The sequence below is a fragment of the Hemiscyllium ocellatum genome, chromosome 45 (genome assembly GCF_020745735.1).
Source record: "Hemiscyllium ocellatum isolate sHemOce1 chromosome 45, sHemOce1.pat.X.cur, whole genome shotgun sequence".
NCBI classification, from domain to species: Eukaryota; Metazoa; Chordata; class Chondrichthyes; order Orectolobiformes; family Hemiscylliidae; genus Hemiscyllium; species Hemiscyllium ocellatum.
The window spans coordinates 7,619,566-7,637,145 of NC_083445.1; the positions used below are offsets into that span (position 1 = coordinate 7,619,566).

Consider the following 17,580-nt stretch of genomic DNA (forward strand, 5'->3'; position numbering starts at 1 on the left):
CTCTTTCTTTCCTTTTCTCTTGTCTTTCCTCTTCTCTCCCTCACTTGATTCCCTCTCTCTTTTTTGTCCTTCCCCACCCCTCATGAGAAAGAAAAATATGGGAATTGGTGGCTGACATAATACTGTCCAGGAATCTCTTGGAGGGCAAGGTGAAAACAAAGGGAGCCTCCAAGGAAGGAGATCTGTAAGAAATTGCCTGTAACTTGCCCGAAGGAATGAGATTCAAGTTCCAGGGCCTTAAAGAAAGTCAGGGATGGGTGATTAGAGACACAGCAATCAATGGTGGGGTGTAGCATGGCAGCTGGATGTTAGAAAAGCTGCGCAAGGTGGCAATGCACTTAACAAGATAAAATACAGAGGAAATCTAGTTGGCAGAGCAATTATTGTTCAAGTTCTGGGGTTGGTGGGGAAGAGAAGCTGAGCCTGGGAGAATCTCATTGTCCACATCTTATCCTCAATTTGATTTCAATTGAGAATATGTCATTAATTTATCCTGTTTCTTCGCTCTAAATCCAAGTAGATTTTAGCTCTTGTTACACATTAATTAGAGGTGTGAGCTTTTTGATTGCGTGATAATCCTGTTAATCCCTCCTTCTCTATGCTCCATCTTGGACTCTTTACAGTCACTCCACTCCTCAGCCATGGCCAAACATGTTTCCCCTTCCCCCTTAAGTTGCTGGTGCTGGAAACCCTGTGTAACACACATGTGGGACTACACAGTGAACATTGGTAGGCTGCTCTGCCACAGAGAGAGGGAATGTGTGATAACAGATGCCAATCCCATCTTCTCAGACACAGAATCACACAATCAAGACCGACCTCACCAACTGATTTACTTACTTAAAGTTTTCCCTCATCCATTTGCAACTGAGACTGATTTTAATATCACAGTATTAGCTAAAGTGAGTTTGTTCGTTGTTTGGTGAGGAATAAACTTACCATCACCCTTGTCTTACTTATAGAGTCATAGAGATGTACAGCATGGAAACAGACCCTTCGGTCCAACCCATCCATGCTGACCAGAACACTTTTTAGCAATCTTAACTTTTCACCTGCAATGATTTTTAAACTCCAATCCAGGAATTCAAATACAAAATCTGGAGTGATCTGTCCAATGCAGAACTGGGAGAGTGCAGCGCCCTTAGAAATGACATTGTTTAAACTGAGGACCCATTTGCCATCTCAGGCGGATACAGAACAGTATCAGCTTGCTTAAAGAGCAAGAAAGTTCACCCCTGTGACCTGTCCAATGTTTATCTCTCACTCAATATTCACCAATAATTGCATATTATCACATTGCTGCTTGTCGCAGTCTGCTGTGCACACATTCATTGCTATTTTTCCTACATTACTGCATGTCAGCACAGTCTAAGGCAGTGAAAGGTGCTGTATTAATAATGCAAGTTCTTCTCAAGCGACTTTCTGACAGTACTTAACATTCATTTTGTTCAGCATTTTGACAACCAGTAACTCTGAGTTCTCTCAGGAGAAGACCCTTTTAACCTGAGGGTCTACATCTTCCTCTGACTGAAGGTGAAATACTGCAGCCTGCTGTCATTTCAGCTGTTCCAAACACCACTTCTTTGCATTTCATATCTAAATAGTTCAAACTGTAGTTGAATAAAATGAACATTTCTGATGAACGTGTGTGTTTATTCAGTGCTCTGTGCATCCCGAAACAGAAGAGGTGAAGAGGTCGGGGGAAATAAGTGCTCTGAATCATGTCTTGTTGACATTGTCTCTGGAAGGTGTGCATTCTGGGCTGTCCCATCTCATCCCAACTAATACATTTAGTTTTAACATTATCTGAGATACAGGCACCTCCCTTAGAACACAAGAAGAAATTCTAGCCAAGATATATAATTGCTAAACTTTGAAATCAGAGCCTAGATTAAATGAGAAAGGAATGTTAGGGATCTAATTGAGATTGTGTGGGCAAAATTGTATCAGATTCTCAGTATCCTTGAGTCAGAAATCTCTGGGTGTTTCTTCGTGGCTGTGTACACATGCATTAGACATAGACATAGAAAAATACAGGCTCTTTGGCCCTCGATGTTGCGTTGATCCAAGCCCACCTAACCTACACTAGCCCACTATCCTCCATATGTCTATCCAATGTCCATTTAAATGATCATAAAGAGAGAGAGTCCACCACTGCTACTGGCAGGGCATTCCATGAACTCACGACTCGCTGAGTAAAGAATCTACCCCTAACATCTGTCCTATACCTACTCCCCCTTAATTTAAAGCTATGCCCCCTCGTAATAGCTGGCTCCATACGTGGAAAAAGATTCTCATGGTCAACCCTATCTAAACCCCTAATCATCTTGTAAAAAAGTACCGACTCTGCCAGGACTCGAACCCGGAACCTTTGAATCCCTTCAAACTGCTAGAAGTCCAATGCGCTATCCATTGCGCCACAGAGCCACCTGTATTATCCCTACTGAGCCATACCGTACAGCAAGATCCCACTTTCAGCTTCTGATCTGTATTATATTGGTTAATCCCCATCGAAGGACAATCAGCAATTAGCCTCCATGTTCCTTTGGTATTAAATGGGATAACTCAAAGTCAGAAGTCAGACACCACCAGGTTAGAGTCCAACAGGTGTATTTGAAATCAGAGGCTTTCGGAGCGCTGCTCCTTCATCAGGTGAAGCATTTCATTTGATTGTGATTTCAAGTAAACCTGGTGTTGTGTGACTTCTGTCTTTGTCCATCCCAGTCCAACACCAGCATGTCCACGTTATTGGATAAATCAGCCAGGGTTCCCATTCCTCACTGCCACCTAGTAGGCACTGCTGGAAGTGCAATTATTGAAGGTAGCCATATATCATACAGTCTGCTGAAATGAATGGCTGTTTGGGTGAATTGTTGGAAGGTCCACTCCTACCTCGTACCATTTAAACAGAGAGAATTGTTGGGGCTTCTTTACTTTAAAATGACAACGCAGTAAGTTTTATTGTAAGAGAGTTTGCTGCTCTACTGCTGTCAGATGTGATGTTCTTTCTTTTATTCCTCAGGGGCTAACTGCTCACAGATAGATGCCTGTGCTACCAGCCCATGTGCAAATGGAGCTCGCTGTACAAACTGGAACAACCGCTACAACTGTACATGCCCGCCAGGATTCAGCGGGAAACACTGCCGCACGGACATTGACGAATGCAAAGTGCCCAACCTCTGCAAGCAAGGAGGTCTGTGTGTGAACACCCCTGGCTCATTCCATTGCCAGTGCCCAGCTGGCTACACAGGGCGACAGTGTGAGAGTATCTATGTCCCCTGTGCCCCTTCACAGTGCCAGAATGGAGGGACCTGCCGGCAAACTGGGGACCTGACCTATGAGTGTGCCTGTTTACCAGGTAGGAATGTAATGTCTACCTCTTCACGGTGGTAAGGTCTTTCTACCAGTGATACATGATTGAAAGCTTGACTAGTTAATCTCACAGAACATAACAGCCAGATAAAAGCCATTCGTCCCAGCTAGTTAATGCTGGTACGAGTCTCTTTATGACCGCACTGACTGGTGACTGTACTTCAGCGTATTTTTCTCCTCCCATGTGAGATTTCTCTTCAGTATGTCAGGCATGAACATGAAAGATTGGAATTCCTTAACATCAGCAGGTCATCCCATCAATGTTGTCCATGAAAGTATATTGTCTCCTTATATTCTTTAAAAGCTTCTATTGTTGATCTTGCTGTACAGTTTTGCCTGGCATGATAATGCAGGGGGATGGGGACTGTTTTGGTGTAGTGTTAGAGTCCCTACCTCTTGACCAGGAGGTCTGGTTTCAACTAGGCAATAGTGAGGACTGCAGATGCCAGAAACCAGAGTTTAGATTAGAGTGGTGCTGGAAAAGCACAGCAGGTCAGGCAGCATCCGTGGAGCAGGAAAATCAACGTTTCAGGCAAAAGCCCTTCATCAGGAATGGAGGCAGGGAGCCTCCAGGGAGGAGAGATAAGTTTGGGGGGGTGGGGGCGCGGGAAGCTGGGGAGAAGATAGCGAAGAGTACAGTGGGTGAATGGGGGTGGGAATGGAGGTGATAGGTCAGAGAGGAGGGTGGGGTGGGGGAAGGTAGCAAAGAGTACAATAGGTGAATGAGTGGGGCTGATAGGTGGGAAGGGAGATTGGCAGGTAGGACAGGTCATGAGGACAGTGCTGAGCTGGAAGGTTGGACCTGGGGTACAGTGGGGGGAGGGGAAATGAGGAAACTGGTGAAGTTCCTATCTTCTCCAGAGATGTTTAATAACATCTCTGAACAGGTTGATTCAAAAACATCCAGGTGAAAGTAACGGGAAGGCAGAGTAAATCTATGTGAACAGGTTGCACCTTACTGGTCTGCATGCTTGATGTCCCCTTGCTTTCTTAATGATTAAAGAAATGAGCATCCTGACTACTTTGGGATTAAGTCAGGAGAGAAGGATATTTGTCCATTTGATATTTGACAAAACAATTGGGTCCAGTAGGGAAATGAATAGACACTGCAAAAGAATGTTTTAGACCACGTGTGAAATGTACTAAATATGTCCTTCGAATCAGTGAGTGAAGAGTGTCAGTTGACTGTCTTGACAAGACTGTGTCCTCTTTGCTGTCCTCTGGGGGAGCTGTCCAGGAGGTTTACAGTGGTAACCAGGTGTCCTTTGTAACTCTAAGGTCACAGACTGTTGTTGGAACCTCTAACCTTGTTGTGTGGGTTATCGCTTTAGCCAGTTTTGCTGTACAGTAGGCAGTAGTTTTCATAGCTGATTGTGGAACTTCAGGGAGCTGGGAAAGGGCGTGACGAAATGGATCCACTTAATTCAAGCCATCAATTCACCCTCAAACCTAAATGTAAAGCACACCAGTAATCAGAGGTTACTCTCCATGACATGCCTGACATACTCCGAGTTATGTATTTGATTGGGAGTTAAATGGTGGAAGCAGATTAGATTTGTTACAACAGTTTCAGCTGGTATATAAAACATGAACCACGCAAATAAAATCCATTGAGTTTTTAAATTCTGCTGTTGCTTTAGTGAAGCAATTGTCTTGTATATCAACAAAGACAGACTGAAGTAACCCAAAATAAGACATGGGAGTTTGGCTGTTCACAAATATTCTTGCAGTTCTCATGTGGGGCTATCTTTGAACTGGAAGGGATGCTATACTGATCGTCTAGAGGCAGGTCAGTAGACATAAATGTATCAGGTGTTCAAAGGCCAGTTTCAAACAATACGATGGTGTCAGATATCCATGCCAGTAATGTGTCAAACAGGAAATATGCGATAAAAGGCCAAAGTGTCATCGTGCTTGTATATTAGAGGTCATGAGTATATGTTAAATTTTTTTTCTTCCACATTATGTTTTTGCAAACGTAAATGACTACCTGGCAATCAGCCACCATTTCCTGAATAACTGAGCAGGGAATATTTAAGTCAGATGTCAGATTCTTTTCATGCTCATGGGTCTTGGCAGGAAATGGTTTTCTGTGGGACAGGAAGCAATTGGAAGTATTTCAAATCAAATGCAATGAATTAATGAGAGTCAGCAGAGGCTCCCTCACAGAGAACAGTGGCATAAAACAAGCACACCCACAACAAAATTCCCACTGCATCTTTCTGTTGCCTCCAATGATATACAGCTTGAGACTACTCCCAACTTCATGATGACCATGCTGTAAATGCATTACAGACACCATAGAGTATCTGGGTGGGTGTGCCTGGCAATGATTGAGGGTTCAGATGATTTATATAAATCATACTAGCTACAGAAGCCATTGCTGGAGTCCTTCAGGGGAGTGTCCTAAGCCCAGCTATTTTCAGATGTTTCATTAATGACCTTCCCTCCATCATAAGGTCAGAAGTGGAGATGTTTGCTGCACAATATCAGCATCCTTTGCGACTCCTAAGATACGGAAGCAATCCATGTCCAAATGCAGTATGACATGGACAACATTCAGGATTTGGCTGAGAAACAGCAAGTGACCATCATTTCTTGACATCCAACGGCATGACCATCACTGAATCGCCCACTACCAACAATCTGGGGTCACCATTGCCCAGAAACTAAACTGGACTAGATAAAAGAAATAAAGTTGAATATAAGAGCCTAGTGATACTTCAGTAAATAATTCCCTTCCTGACTCCCAAAGCCTGTCCACCATCTACAAGGCACAAATCAGGAATGAATGTGATGCAATATTCCCCACTTGCCAGGATGGGTGCAGCTCCAACAACACTCAAGAAGCTCGACACCATCCAGGACAAAGCAACCCACTTGATTGGCATCGCATCCACGAACATTGACTCCCTCTGTCACTGACACTGAGTAGCCACAGTGCGTACTATTTACAAGATACACTGCAGAAATTCACCAAAGCTCCTGAGACAGTTTCTTCCAAGCCTGCAGCCTCTGTTACCTAAAAGGACAAGGACAACAGATACATGGAAACACCATCCCTCCAAGCCACTCATCACCTGACCTCAGTTCAATCTATGTCAAAGAGTCAAAATTCTGGAGATCCTGCCTGAACAGCATTGTGGATCTATCTTCACCATGTGGTACAAGAAGACAGCTCTCCATCACCTTCTCAAGGTCAGTTGGGTCTGGGCAATAAATGCTGGTCAAGCTAGCAATGTCCACTTCCCAGGAATGAACAAATTACAGGGTATGATATTTCAGTCCCAGATTGATAATGAAGGAAGCTTGTTGGAGAGAGATTATGTACATTGGATACTTTCCCATTGGGAACGTTGAGAAGATGTGATTGCAGCTTTTAGGGTTCTAAATCGTGAGACAATGTCCAGTTGTTGTCCATGTCCTGATTGGCTGAACCAGAGGATATGCTGTTCAAAGCAAAAATACAAAGTGGGATGTGTGAACTTTAAACTGACAGCTTCAGGTACATGTCTGGTTTTTATCTCTGACTTGAGATTACTGCCTAGTTAATACAGAACAACATCGAGCTGAGTTGTAAAGCTGACATTCTCCTTGATTTTGTGACTGAAGTTAAAACTTTTTCTGACAGAGGGGCATTGGATAAGAATCCAAAAGGAATGCCTTTGGCCAGACCGTTTTGAGAACATGGAACTTAGTAGCACAGGGAGTGACTCAAGAAAATAATATGCTGCCTTTAGGGGGAAGTTAGTTAAACCAGTGAGGCAGATGAACAGAAGGAAACTGCTAGGTTCAGATGAGGATTGGAGGAGGCTCCAGCAGTATGTAAATGGATTGGTTGTGCCCTGTATTTTGTGTAATATACCCTTCAAAACAAGAACTGGCACCCAATATTACATCTCTATCCAGTAATCCACCATCTTGTATTTGTGTCCTCTGGATTTTAGGGTTTAAATTGAATAAGTGAACACTGACATAATCTCACAATTACGATTGTGATTCAGGATTTATTTCTTCTTATACTTTTCTCCTCTTAGGTTTTAAGGGTCAGAACTGTGAAATTAACATCAATGACTGCCCTGATCACAAGTGCATGAATGGAGGAACCTGTGTCGATGGTGTAAACACCTACAACTGCCAGTGTACACCAGAATGGACAGGTATGTCAGCAAGTGCAAGGAACAGAAACACCTTAACTTGTGACTCATGGTAACCACTATACCTAGTTCAGGTGGCAAAAGAACTTGTATCCTGAAGCCTATTTTTTTTAATGAAAATCACATCATTAGTACTTCTTCTTAGGTAGCCCCTTGTGCTCAAAAGTAATTTACTTCCAGACTAGAAATGAGCTCTCAGGTGACTGAAGAGTCCCCTGCATGACCTGCGCTCTTTGTCATGGCTGTATTGTGGGAGATGGAGGATGAGGCAGATACTGATTGGGAGAATGGGAAGGTGGGATAGCAGAGGTACCACACCCTCCTTTCTTTGATAGCGCTTCACTACAGTTTCCATCAGTAATGAGACCCGAGGTGCACAGGTCCTTCCCAGGTCCATTCCCTCCACCTTTCGGTCATCCTGGGCCAGGGTCCCCCCCAGGTGTCAATGAGGATGTGACATTTTTTTCAAGGAGCCTTTGAGGATATCCATGAAGTGTTTCCTCTGCCCTCCTGGGGCTCTCTTGCTGTATCAAAGCTCTGAGTAGAACGCACGCTTTGGGAGTCCTGTGCCAGGTATGTGGATGAGGTGGCCTGCCTGGTGACGCTGATCGAATATGGGCAACATTCCAGTGCTAGGGATGTAGGGCTGAGAGAGATGTTGGGCTGACTGGTGTGCCTATCCTGGGGGTCGGGGTGCATGCCTGCATGCGTGTTGCCTTAGGAGTGGGTACGGGTCCAGGGCTGATACTGTTGGTCTGACCTGAGGCCACTCTTCTTGCTTGGCCAGATGCCTGTGGCCCTAGCGGCAGCAGCTGGAACCTCAGGACCTGTCTCCTGTTTTGTTTGAGGTTTGCTTCTGCGACCAACCAAACGATCCCATTCCCACTCAAGCTCCTCCATCTGGGAAAATCAAGTTAAACCCAGTATCCAGGAAAGGATAACTATATTTCATTTATATAGCATCTATCACAGCCATAGGATTTCCCAAATTCCTTTGTAGGCAGTCAGATCCTTCAGAGCAAGAAAAGAGAGTGCTGGAAATTCTCAGCAGAACAGGTAACATGTATGAGTGAGGGAGTGGTTTTGATCAGTACTGAATTGTGTTTCAGGTGTAGTCGCTATAACAATGTAGAGAGTAAATTTCCAATCTGTGACCAGTAATCACAATGAAGTAAATGACCAGACAATTTGTTGCGCTGTTGTCGGAGAGCCATGTATGTTGACCAGGACACGAGGGAGTGTAGCACCTTCCCTCAGCACTGGATGTGGATATGAACTGTTGTCAGTCTGAATACCTAAAGCACGCTTGTGTTCGGTTCTTGTGTTCACTGAGATAGAGAACATTAGTGCCAGGGGATGAAACCCAGCGGGTTATGCATTATGCATTATCCCACATCAAAAAGAAACTCTGCGGAGAATAAAACCAACTGACAGTTACCTAGGTTTTAGATAGGGTAAAGGCACACGTTAAATGACTAAAATGTGGGGACAAGCCAAGCAACAAGACTGACAGATCCATGCTCTCAGGATTATACCATACAGCCAAGGTCCCACACTACTCCATCAATAAGGGAATCTAAAGTATATAGCATTCTAATTCAGTCATAGTTTAGTGGAATGTTCTTTAATTTTACAAATAACAGAGAAGGTACCACACTGCCAATAAATAGTGCTGCCATCAGTCTTTGTACAGTTTGATTTGAGTTGAAGATTTACCATTCTGTACCCATGTATCCCTTAACCAACATTGCAAGGCCATTGGGACAATCCAATTCCCACACCAGATATCCTTACAAAGAGCAAAAACAAAGTACTGTGGAAGCAGGAAATCTGAAATAAAAATGTTTTGGGTCAATGATGTTTCCTTTCCAGTTCTGCCCAAGGTCATTGAACTGTTTCTGTCTCCGCAGTGTTGCTGGGCTGATGGCATGTTTTCCACTATTTTCTGGTATTAAACTGGTAACTGAGTCTAACTGAGAATGCTCATTTGCAGGCAATAGGAATAAAGTAAATAAGGAAAGGAGGTGGGGTAGCTGATAGAAGCTTTCAGTGGCATGACAGAATTCAACAGGGTTAGCAGAGGGCAGATATTCCACTTGCATGGAGACCAAAACTATAGGATGATCAGTATAAGATAGTCACTAATAAATCCAAAAGATAATGGAGAAAAAAACTTCTTTACCCAGAGAATGTGGAACTCTGCTCCCCAGGAATGATTGAGGTAAATAACAGGGGCGTATTTAAGCTGAAGCTAGAGAAACATATGGGCACAGAAAGACTTGGTGACAGACAGATGATGGGAATTCCACGGGGCTTGTGTGGAGCTTAAACACTAGCTGAATGGACTGCTTGTGCACTCTAAACCCTATTATTCCTTGCAATAACTTAGCTGAGGGCCTGTTGGTTAATGCATACCGTCAAACTGGATTAAGACAGATCCTCACTGTAAAACAAGCTGTGCTAGCTTGCTGCATTTCTCAAATTATTCCTTGCTTGGAATGATGGGGAAGTAGAAATGCCTGTTGCCTGTGACCTCTTGTGAATTGTGCCCTTTCCAGGTCAGTTTTGCACAGAGGACGTAGACGAGTGCCACCTGCAACCCAACGCTTGCCATAATGGAGGAACGTGCTCCAACATCCCTGGCGGCCACACCTGTGTATGTGTCAATGGCTGGACAGGAGATGACTGCAGCGAGAATATCGACGACTGTGCCAATGCAGTGTGCTTCAGTGGAGCCACGTGCCACGATCGGGTGGCATCCTTTTTCTGTGAATGTCGCATCGGAAAGACGGGTAACCATCAAGACTGGCGTTGGCCACAAGCGTACTCAAGGGCGTACCTGTTTCTTTTGATTGTTCTCAGAATGTGGGCGTCACTGGCACTTATTGCTCATCCCTAGTGGGCTGTTGCAAAGATGGTGCTGGTCACCTGTGTTGTTGAATGGGTAGTTCCAGAACTTGTACACAGCAGCAGTGAAAGAATGGTGCTAGGTTTCTAAGTTGAGACATCATGCAACTTGGAGAGATCATGAGAGGCTGTTGTGTTTCCATGCATCTACTCCTTGTCATCAGGAGGGGCTGGAGAGAACCCAGAGATTAAATAGCCAATTGAAATGTCATTCAGTGCCTATAAAAACACACCCCGGACTGAGTCTGAACATACAGGAGAGGTGGGAAATATACAGATCAGTATATTGAATGTTTGCAATAATAGTCAAAATGATCAGGCAGAGTACCTTCTATGATTTTAGTGTTCTTCTGATGTTTTATTTCTCATCACTGGGCTGAAAGGTGTGTGAGTGATATATATTAATATTATATTTTAAGCATTTGGATTTCAAACTAGTGGTGTATGGGCATTCATGTTTTTGTTGTGAACAGTCAGTCTTTTCAGAACCATAGTTTTAAACCAATACATGTCAGAAAGCAGATGACTGAAGGCCTCCTGGACTGATCTGGAAAGTTAGTTTATATTGTCAGGATTTATGACAAGAGAAAAAAAACGCATTAAGCCATTAGGTTAACTGAAGCCGAGATGATCTTTAATTCAGTTAAAAGCTTCTGAATTCATTTCGAAGGACATCTGATTGAAGTCAGGTGTAATATTAGTTTCTGCTATGAAAATGGGTTTGGTCAGAGCAGTCCAGGGAATAAGTTTCCTCAGCTTAAGGGTTCCAGGTTGTGAAAATCTCCAAACTGGAGTGTTTGATCAGAAATCTGCATTGGTTATTCTAAGCTAAGAAAGGCTAATGGTTTGAGGATTCAAGGAAAACACTTCAAAGCTCATGGGATAGGAACAGAGAAGAAAAACAGTTCAATCAAACTTAAAGATTGGGCCGGGAGGGGAATTTCGTTTTGAGTAACTTTAAAGTAATGTTGCTGAGGAGCAGATGGGGCTTTATTTTTCTGGGTGTTTTGAAACCTTTTAAGTTATATGATATGTTGAAATCTTTTTTTGTTTTATTTCTTCTTGAACCCATATCTGCAGCCTCGTGTGTTTTGGTGCAGTATCTATCAAGCCAGATTTCATTCTGACTTGTCCAGTGGTAACATCAGCTGGGATTGAAGTGCCACTGTCATCATATGTAGGAACTGGTAACACTCACAAAGCAACTGGGTCTTCCCAGGTTTTCTCAACCCTTCTGTTATTGACTTGCAGGCCTGCTATGCCACCTCGATGATGCCTGTGTCAGCAACCCCTGTCATGAGGGGGCTATCTGTGATACCAACCCAGTAACTGGGCAAGCCATCTGCACGTGTCCCTCAGGATTCACGGGACCAGCCTGTAACCAGGATGTTGATGAGTGCTCAATAGGTATGCTCTCGTTAATTAATTTGGAAAGCGGTGACGAGTGAGAGTGTGTGGGTTTCTTGATCTATCACATCTTGCATTACTGGGGTGTTGGGTTGGCAGAGGCTGGCAACTTCTGGGTCCTAAAGTCCATTGTGTGAGGCCAGCTCCTCAGCAGGTTCAACGGGAGAGGGCAGTTGTGAGGGAGTTGGACGCAAAGGGGATGGCTTTCAGAGTTTGTCCCTTTGTCCCCTAATCCATGCCTATAATTTAAAATGCTGAAAATGTGTTGCTGGAAAAGCACAGCAGGTCAGGCAGCATCCAAAGAACAGGAAATTTGATGTTTCGGGCATAAGCCCTTCATCAGGAATGCCCGAAACGTCAAATTTCCTGTTCCTTGGATGCTGCCTGACCTGCTGCGCTTTTCCAGCAACACATTTTCAGCTCTGATACTCCAGCATCTGCAGACCTCACTTTCTCCTATAATTTAAAATGGCCCAACTCTAAGCCAGCACGCCTGGGTTTCCCAGTGGGGAAACTAGCCATCTTTCTCAGCCGCAGGTAATTAAGGAGGTGGTGAGCAGGGACTCCTCAGTAGCCATTGGTTGACCACATAAGGGTCTTTGTTGTTGGCATGACAAAAACATTCCCATTGGACCTTCTTAAATATCTGGCACTTAACTGCAGAGGTGGCAAGAAGGGGGCGAGCTGTTTTCCAGGGCTAACTATGTGGGATGTTCTTCAGAGGGTCAGTGCAGTCTCAATGGATGGAATGGCCTCTTTCTGCACTGTGGGAATTCTATGATTCAGTTCTATGATTAGTTTTCCTTCTTGCCAGCTCCAGAAAAGGTAAATTGCACCCTATGTTTTCTAGTCTCTGCCTTCAAGGGGGCATGGCCATTTAAATCAAAGCTCAGCAGTTCAAGAAGAATTTGTCTGCACAAAGGACAAAGGGATGATAGTGGTGTGGTGGTAATGTCATTGGTTTAAATTTCCAGGCTAAAGCTCTGGGGACGCACGATGTAGACTGATTAAATTACTAAATCTAGACCACAAAGCCAGTATCAGCAAACATCAGACTCATGTGACACAGATGCAGTGGGCTGAGTGGTCACCTTCTACACTACATCAGGTCTGTAAGAGTCTGAAACTCACCCACCACATTGAAAATTTCATTATTAATAAGTGTTTTTGTTGGCCAGATGTGCTAATGGTCAGTCAACCAAGGACAGAGTTAGGAAACAGATCAGTTGTAATTCAACAACAGTGGAACAAGGTGGAGGGGGTTAAAAGGCCTAGTCATGGGTTTTCTCTGATCCTGTATATTTCTATTCTTTATGAAACTCTTCCATTCTAGGCCAGGATATGAGCTCAAAGGTCAAGGCTATGCTCCACTGTAATACCAAAGGGGGTGCTGCACTGTCAGGGGTGCTGTCTCTACTCTTGGGGAAAGGAAAGAAATGAGTAAAGGGGTTGGGGAAGGGGGGGGGGTGAGGGAGAAATGCAGTGTTGAATTTCCTTTTCGCTTCGTGCTGCCTGACACTTCAAGGGAGTTATTATCTTCAGAGTGTGAGCTTCAATGGAGATTTGCATTTGAGAAAGGCCACATAAGACAGCGAGACTGAAAATAAAAGGAAAATTGCACAAACAGTAACAGTTTGAAGCTGTTGTGTTTTGTGTGTAGCTAGTAGAGCAGTGTCACTGTAAAGATCGGGTAGAGAAGGAATCCACCCTGGGATTAGTTTCAGAACTCAAAGCTAATGGGATGCGATGGTGAGGGGGGCTGGCTATGTGCTCGGAATTTTGATACACCTTTTGGATGAGGTGTTAAACTGAGGTGCTGTCTACTCTCTCAGATGGATGTAAAAGATCCCATGTCATTTCTTCACAGTTGAGGTATTGCTCACCTATGGAAGGACCAATGTTTATCACTCAAGTAAAATTGCAAAAACAGATCATGTTGTAGTTATCATATGGACACAAATTGGCTGAACCCTGTTTTTCCTTCATTAAAACAGTGACTATAGTTCATAGAGTCCTCGGAACTTAAGTTTTAAACAGGCTGTTTGGCCCTTTGTGTCGATACTAGCACTAAATCCCATTTTTGGGCTCTCAGTCCCTAGCATTGTAGTTTACAGCACTTCAAGTCTGAACATTCTTAAATGATATAAGAGTTTTTGCTTTGACCATACTTTAAGACGGTGAGTTTTGGATATCCTCACCAGCCTCAAATTTCTCTTTGAATCCTTTCCCATCCTCCTGTCTCATGCCAAGTCCATGGCCCTGGTTCTCAAACTTTCAACCAAGATGAATTGGGGTCTTCTATCCATTTTATCCGCTTAAGTTATGTCTTCCCTCAGCCTCTTCCTTGCCAAATAATACAACCATGGCTTAGTCAATCTTTTCTCACAACTGACATTTTCTTCAATTGGCTAAAAAGCATTTTGAGATGTACAGTGGTCCTGAAAAGTGCTATTTAAATGCAATTTTTCTTTTGTTATTTCCTGCTCCTTGAAGATCTTTGCTTTGATATCTCTCCCCAACTTCAAAGTCTACTTATTTGACTATGTCTTCAGATGCGGCGGCACAGTGGCACAGCAGTTAGCACTGCTGCCTCACAGCACCAGAGACCCGGGTTCAATTCCCGCCCCAGGCGACTGTCTGTGTGGAGTTTGCACATTCTCTCCGTGTCTGCGTGGGTTTCATCCGGGTGCTCTGGTTTCCTCCCGCAGTCACAAAGATGTGCAGGTCAGGGGAATTGGCCATGCTAAATTACACCATAGTGTTAGGTAAGGGGTAAATGTAGGGGTATGGGTGGGTTGCGCTTCGACGGGTCGGTGTGGACTTGTTGGGCCAAAGGGCCTGTTTCCACACTGTATGTAATCTAAAAATGCACTCAATGCATGCATTTATACAGTATTTACCTGGAAGTCTTACTAGCTTCAATGTTGTACAGTGCAGAAGGGTTATGAGGACTAAGTATTCCATCTGTTTGATTCTCTGTTGCTTAAAGGTGCCAATCCATGTGAGCACTTTGGAAAATGTGTGAATACTGAAGGCTCGTTTCAGTGCCAGTGTGGAAACGGGTACACAGGGCCCCGCTGTGAGACTGACATCAATGAGTGCTTGTCCATGCCCTGTCAGAATGATGCTACCTGCCTGGACCGAATTGGAGAGTTCACGTGCATCTGCATGCCAGGTAAGGAGCCCAGTACAGGAAACATTACGACTAACTGAACAGTAAAGATGTTCCTTTGAAAAGGTGCTAATCAAGTATATTCCCATTCAGTTCAATCAGAACAAAAGAACAGTAAACAAAAATAGAGCAATTGGAAAATTGGTTATGAACTTGGAATGCAAAACAGGTGGAACTGCATTTTGAGCCTTTTATATAGGATGTGCTTCAGGATGCTTGTGATGGAGTGGTAGTGTCTCTACCTCTAGATCTGGGGAGCTGGGTTAAAGCCCTCCATGCTCCGGAGGTATGTAACAATGTCTGTGAACAGGTTGGTTAGAACATCTCTATCGGATGTGCTTGAAGGGCTTCATGTGCTTGCCTCTGAGCCAGGTGACCAGGCTTCAAGTCCTACCTGCTCCCAGAGGTGTGTTGTAATATCTCTGAGCGGGCTGATGAGAAAATATCTCCTGTTGGTTGTGCTTGATGGTTTGTCCTGTTGGTGCGAGCAGTTAATCGGGCACTATCCTTTTGCGTCACTACCCATGTCCAATTATATTGCTGCTGTTTCTGGAAAATGCACTTGCCTGCGAGTTCCCTGGTTAACTTCATTCTTCACAGGTGATCAGGCTTGGCTGCTGTTCCTGTGCTGAGTTGGTTAATCTCAGTTTTAGGCAGTGGTTGTGCCACTGCTATTCCTGGGCATCACCAGTCTAAAGGTAGCATCCAGGAGCAAGACCCTCTGAGCCCCTCGAACATGCTCTGCAATTCAGTAAGATAAATAAATAAGATTTTTGATGACTTGTTGTGGCCTTAACTCCCCTTTCCTGCTTGCCTCCCTACAAATCTTGATTCCTTTGTCTGTCAAAACTCTGTCTAACTTTAGCCTTGGATATATTCAATTGTTCGAGCCTCCACTGTTCTCTGGAGAGAGGATTCCATAGACCACTGACCCTCTGAGAGAAAAAAATTCCCTTCCTCTCCTCAACTGACCTCAAAGGATTTGAGGATAGCCCAGAATTATGGCATTGAGGTAGATGATCAGTCATGATCTAGAAGAGCAGGATCCTGAATGACCTCCAGTCTCTCTGTCTCAGAGCGCCCTTATTTAAAATTCTCGACCTTCCGACAATGGGAAACAAAATGCCAGCCCTCGGCCCTGTCACAAATAAACCCTTCGTATTGGCATCTTCCAATCTTCTATACTCCAATGTTAGCTCCTGCCTGAGATAACGTTTAGAGGCTAGTGTTCCTGACTCAGTTTGGCCTTGTTGGAAAACTCACAAATCTCAAGGGTAAGGATCAGATTGAGTACTACAGCCCAAGAACCGGGTGATTTTTGAAATTCAGTGACGACTTTAGGGAGCTATCGTCATGGATCGAATGGCTCTCGGCTGATTGCTGTTCTTGGGAAAGTAAAAAAAAAGCATGCGGCTGAAGGTATGAGGGGTGGTGGGGCGAGGGGAGTGGAGAGAGAAAACAAATACAATGTGGAAACTTTTTCTTTTGCTGCCTGACACTCAGAAGGAGTCATTATATTCAGACTGCGAGTTTCAATGGAGATTTACATTTGAGAAAGGGCCACATAGACAGCTAGGCTGAAAATAAAAGGAAAATCACACAAATGGTAACAGTTTGAAGCTGTTGTGTTGGTGTGGCGCGCTAGTGTGTAGTGTCGCTTTAAGGATGTGTTCTGGAGAAAAAAAGCACCTCCAGATTAGTTTCAGACCTCGAAGCTGCTGGGAGTTGATGGGGAGGTGAGAACGAGACACTGGGTGTGTGCTTGGAATTTTAATACACTGCAGAGTACAGGAGGACTGAGTCTGCACCCTTTCACTGAGGAAATCCTCTTTGTTTGCTTACACACCACATATTGGGAGCCTGAATATTCCCTCCATCATTAATTTCAACCCTTGAGAGTTTGGTGGAGTTTAAATTTTTCCCTGGGGAAAGTTTTTAATAATAAAAAAATAAATTGCTCGACTTGTAATGATATGGTCTGGAGGGAGAGGCATTGTACTTCAGCACGAAGTGGTTAGGGGAGGGAAGTGGGCATCAGCAGGTACCCCCTTGCACTGTACAAACAAGGAGCCTCCTGCAAAAGTACATCCTCTGATCCTTTTGTAGATGCAGCCATTCCAATGCAACACTGTAACAGGATGCCGTGCAGCTCCAGCACCAGATAGAGTCACACGGTTGTAGAGCTGAACAGCACGGAAGCAGAGCCTTCGGTCCAACTTGTCAAGGCCAATCAGATATCCTAAACTAATCTAGTCCCATTTGTCAGCATTTGTCCTATTTCTCTCTAAAACCATCCTATCCATATAGCCATACAGCTGCCTTTTAAATGTTGTAATCAGATTCTACCATTTCCCCTTGGTAGCTCATTCCATACATGTACCACCCTCTGTGTGAAAATGTTGCCCCTTAGTTCCCTTCTATATTCTTCCTCTCAACTCCTATACTCACCTTAAAACTATGCCATGTAGTTTTGCTCCCCACCACCCCCCCCAATCTGGAGAAAAGTCCTTGTCTATTTATCCTGTCCATGCCCCTCATGATTATATAAACCTCTATAAGGTCACC

The 17,580-nt window shown here is 44.1% G+C and overlaps 1 protein-coding gene and 1 non-coding gene across 4 annotated transcripts in view; one reads left to right on the plus strand and one right to left on the minus strand.

Annotated features, from left to right (window-relative positions):
* Nucleotides 1–17,580, plus strand: part of notch3 (notch receptor 3) — a 406,903-nt gene that overhangs the window by 325,229 nt on the left and 64,094 nt on the right. For all 3 annotated transcript variants that reach the window (XM_060854870.1, XM_060854872.1, XM_060854869.1), the window contains 5 exons: nt 3,023–3,358; nt 7,410–7,532; nt 10,088–10,321; nt 11,688–11,843; nt 14,833–15,018. In XM_060854870.1, coding sequence (XP_060710853.1) covers nt 3,023–3,358; nt 7,410–7,532; nt 10,088–10,321; nt 11,688–11,843; nt 14,833–15,018 — 1,035 coding nt within the window. The remainder of the gene's footprint in view (nt 1–3,022; nt 3,359–7,409; nt 7,533–10,087; nt 10,322–11,687; nt 11,844–14,832; nt 15,019–17,580) is intronic.
* Nucleotides 2,342–2,427, minus strand: trnar-ucu (transfer RNA arginine (anticodon UCU)). The gene is given in 2 exon segments: nt 2,342–2,377; nt 2,391–2,427. It is a non-coding gene; the product is annotated as a tRNA-Arg (tRNA).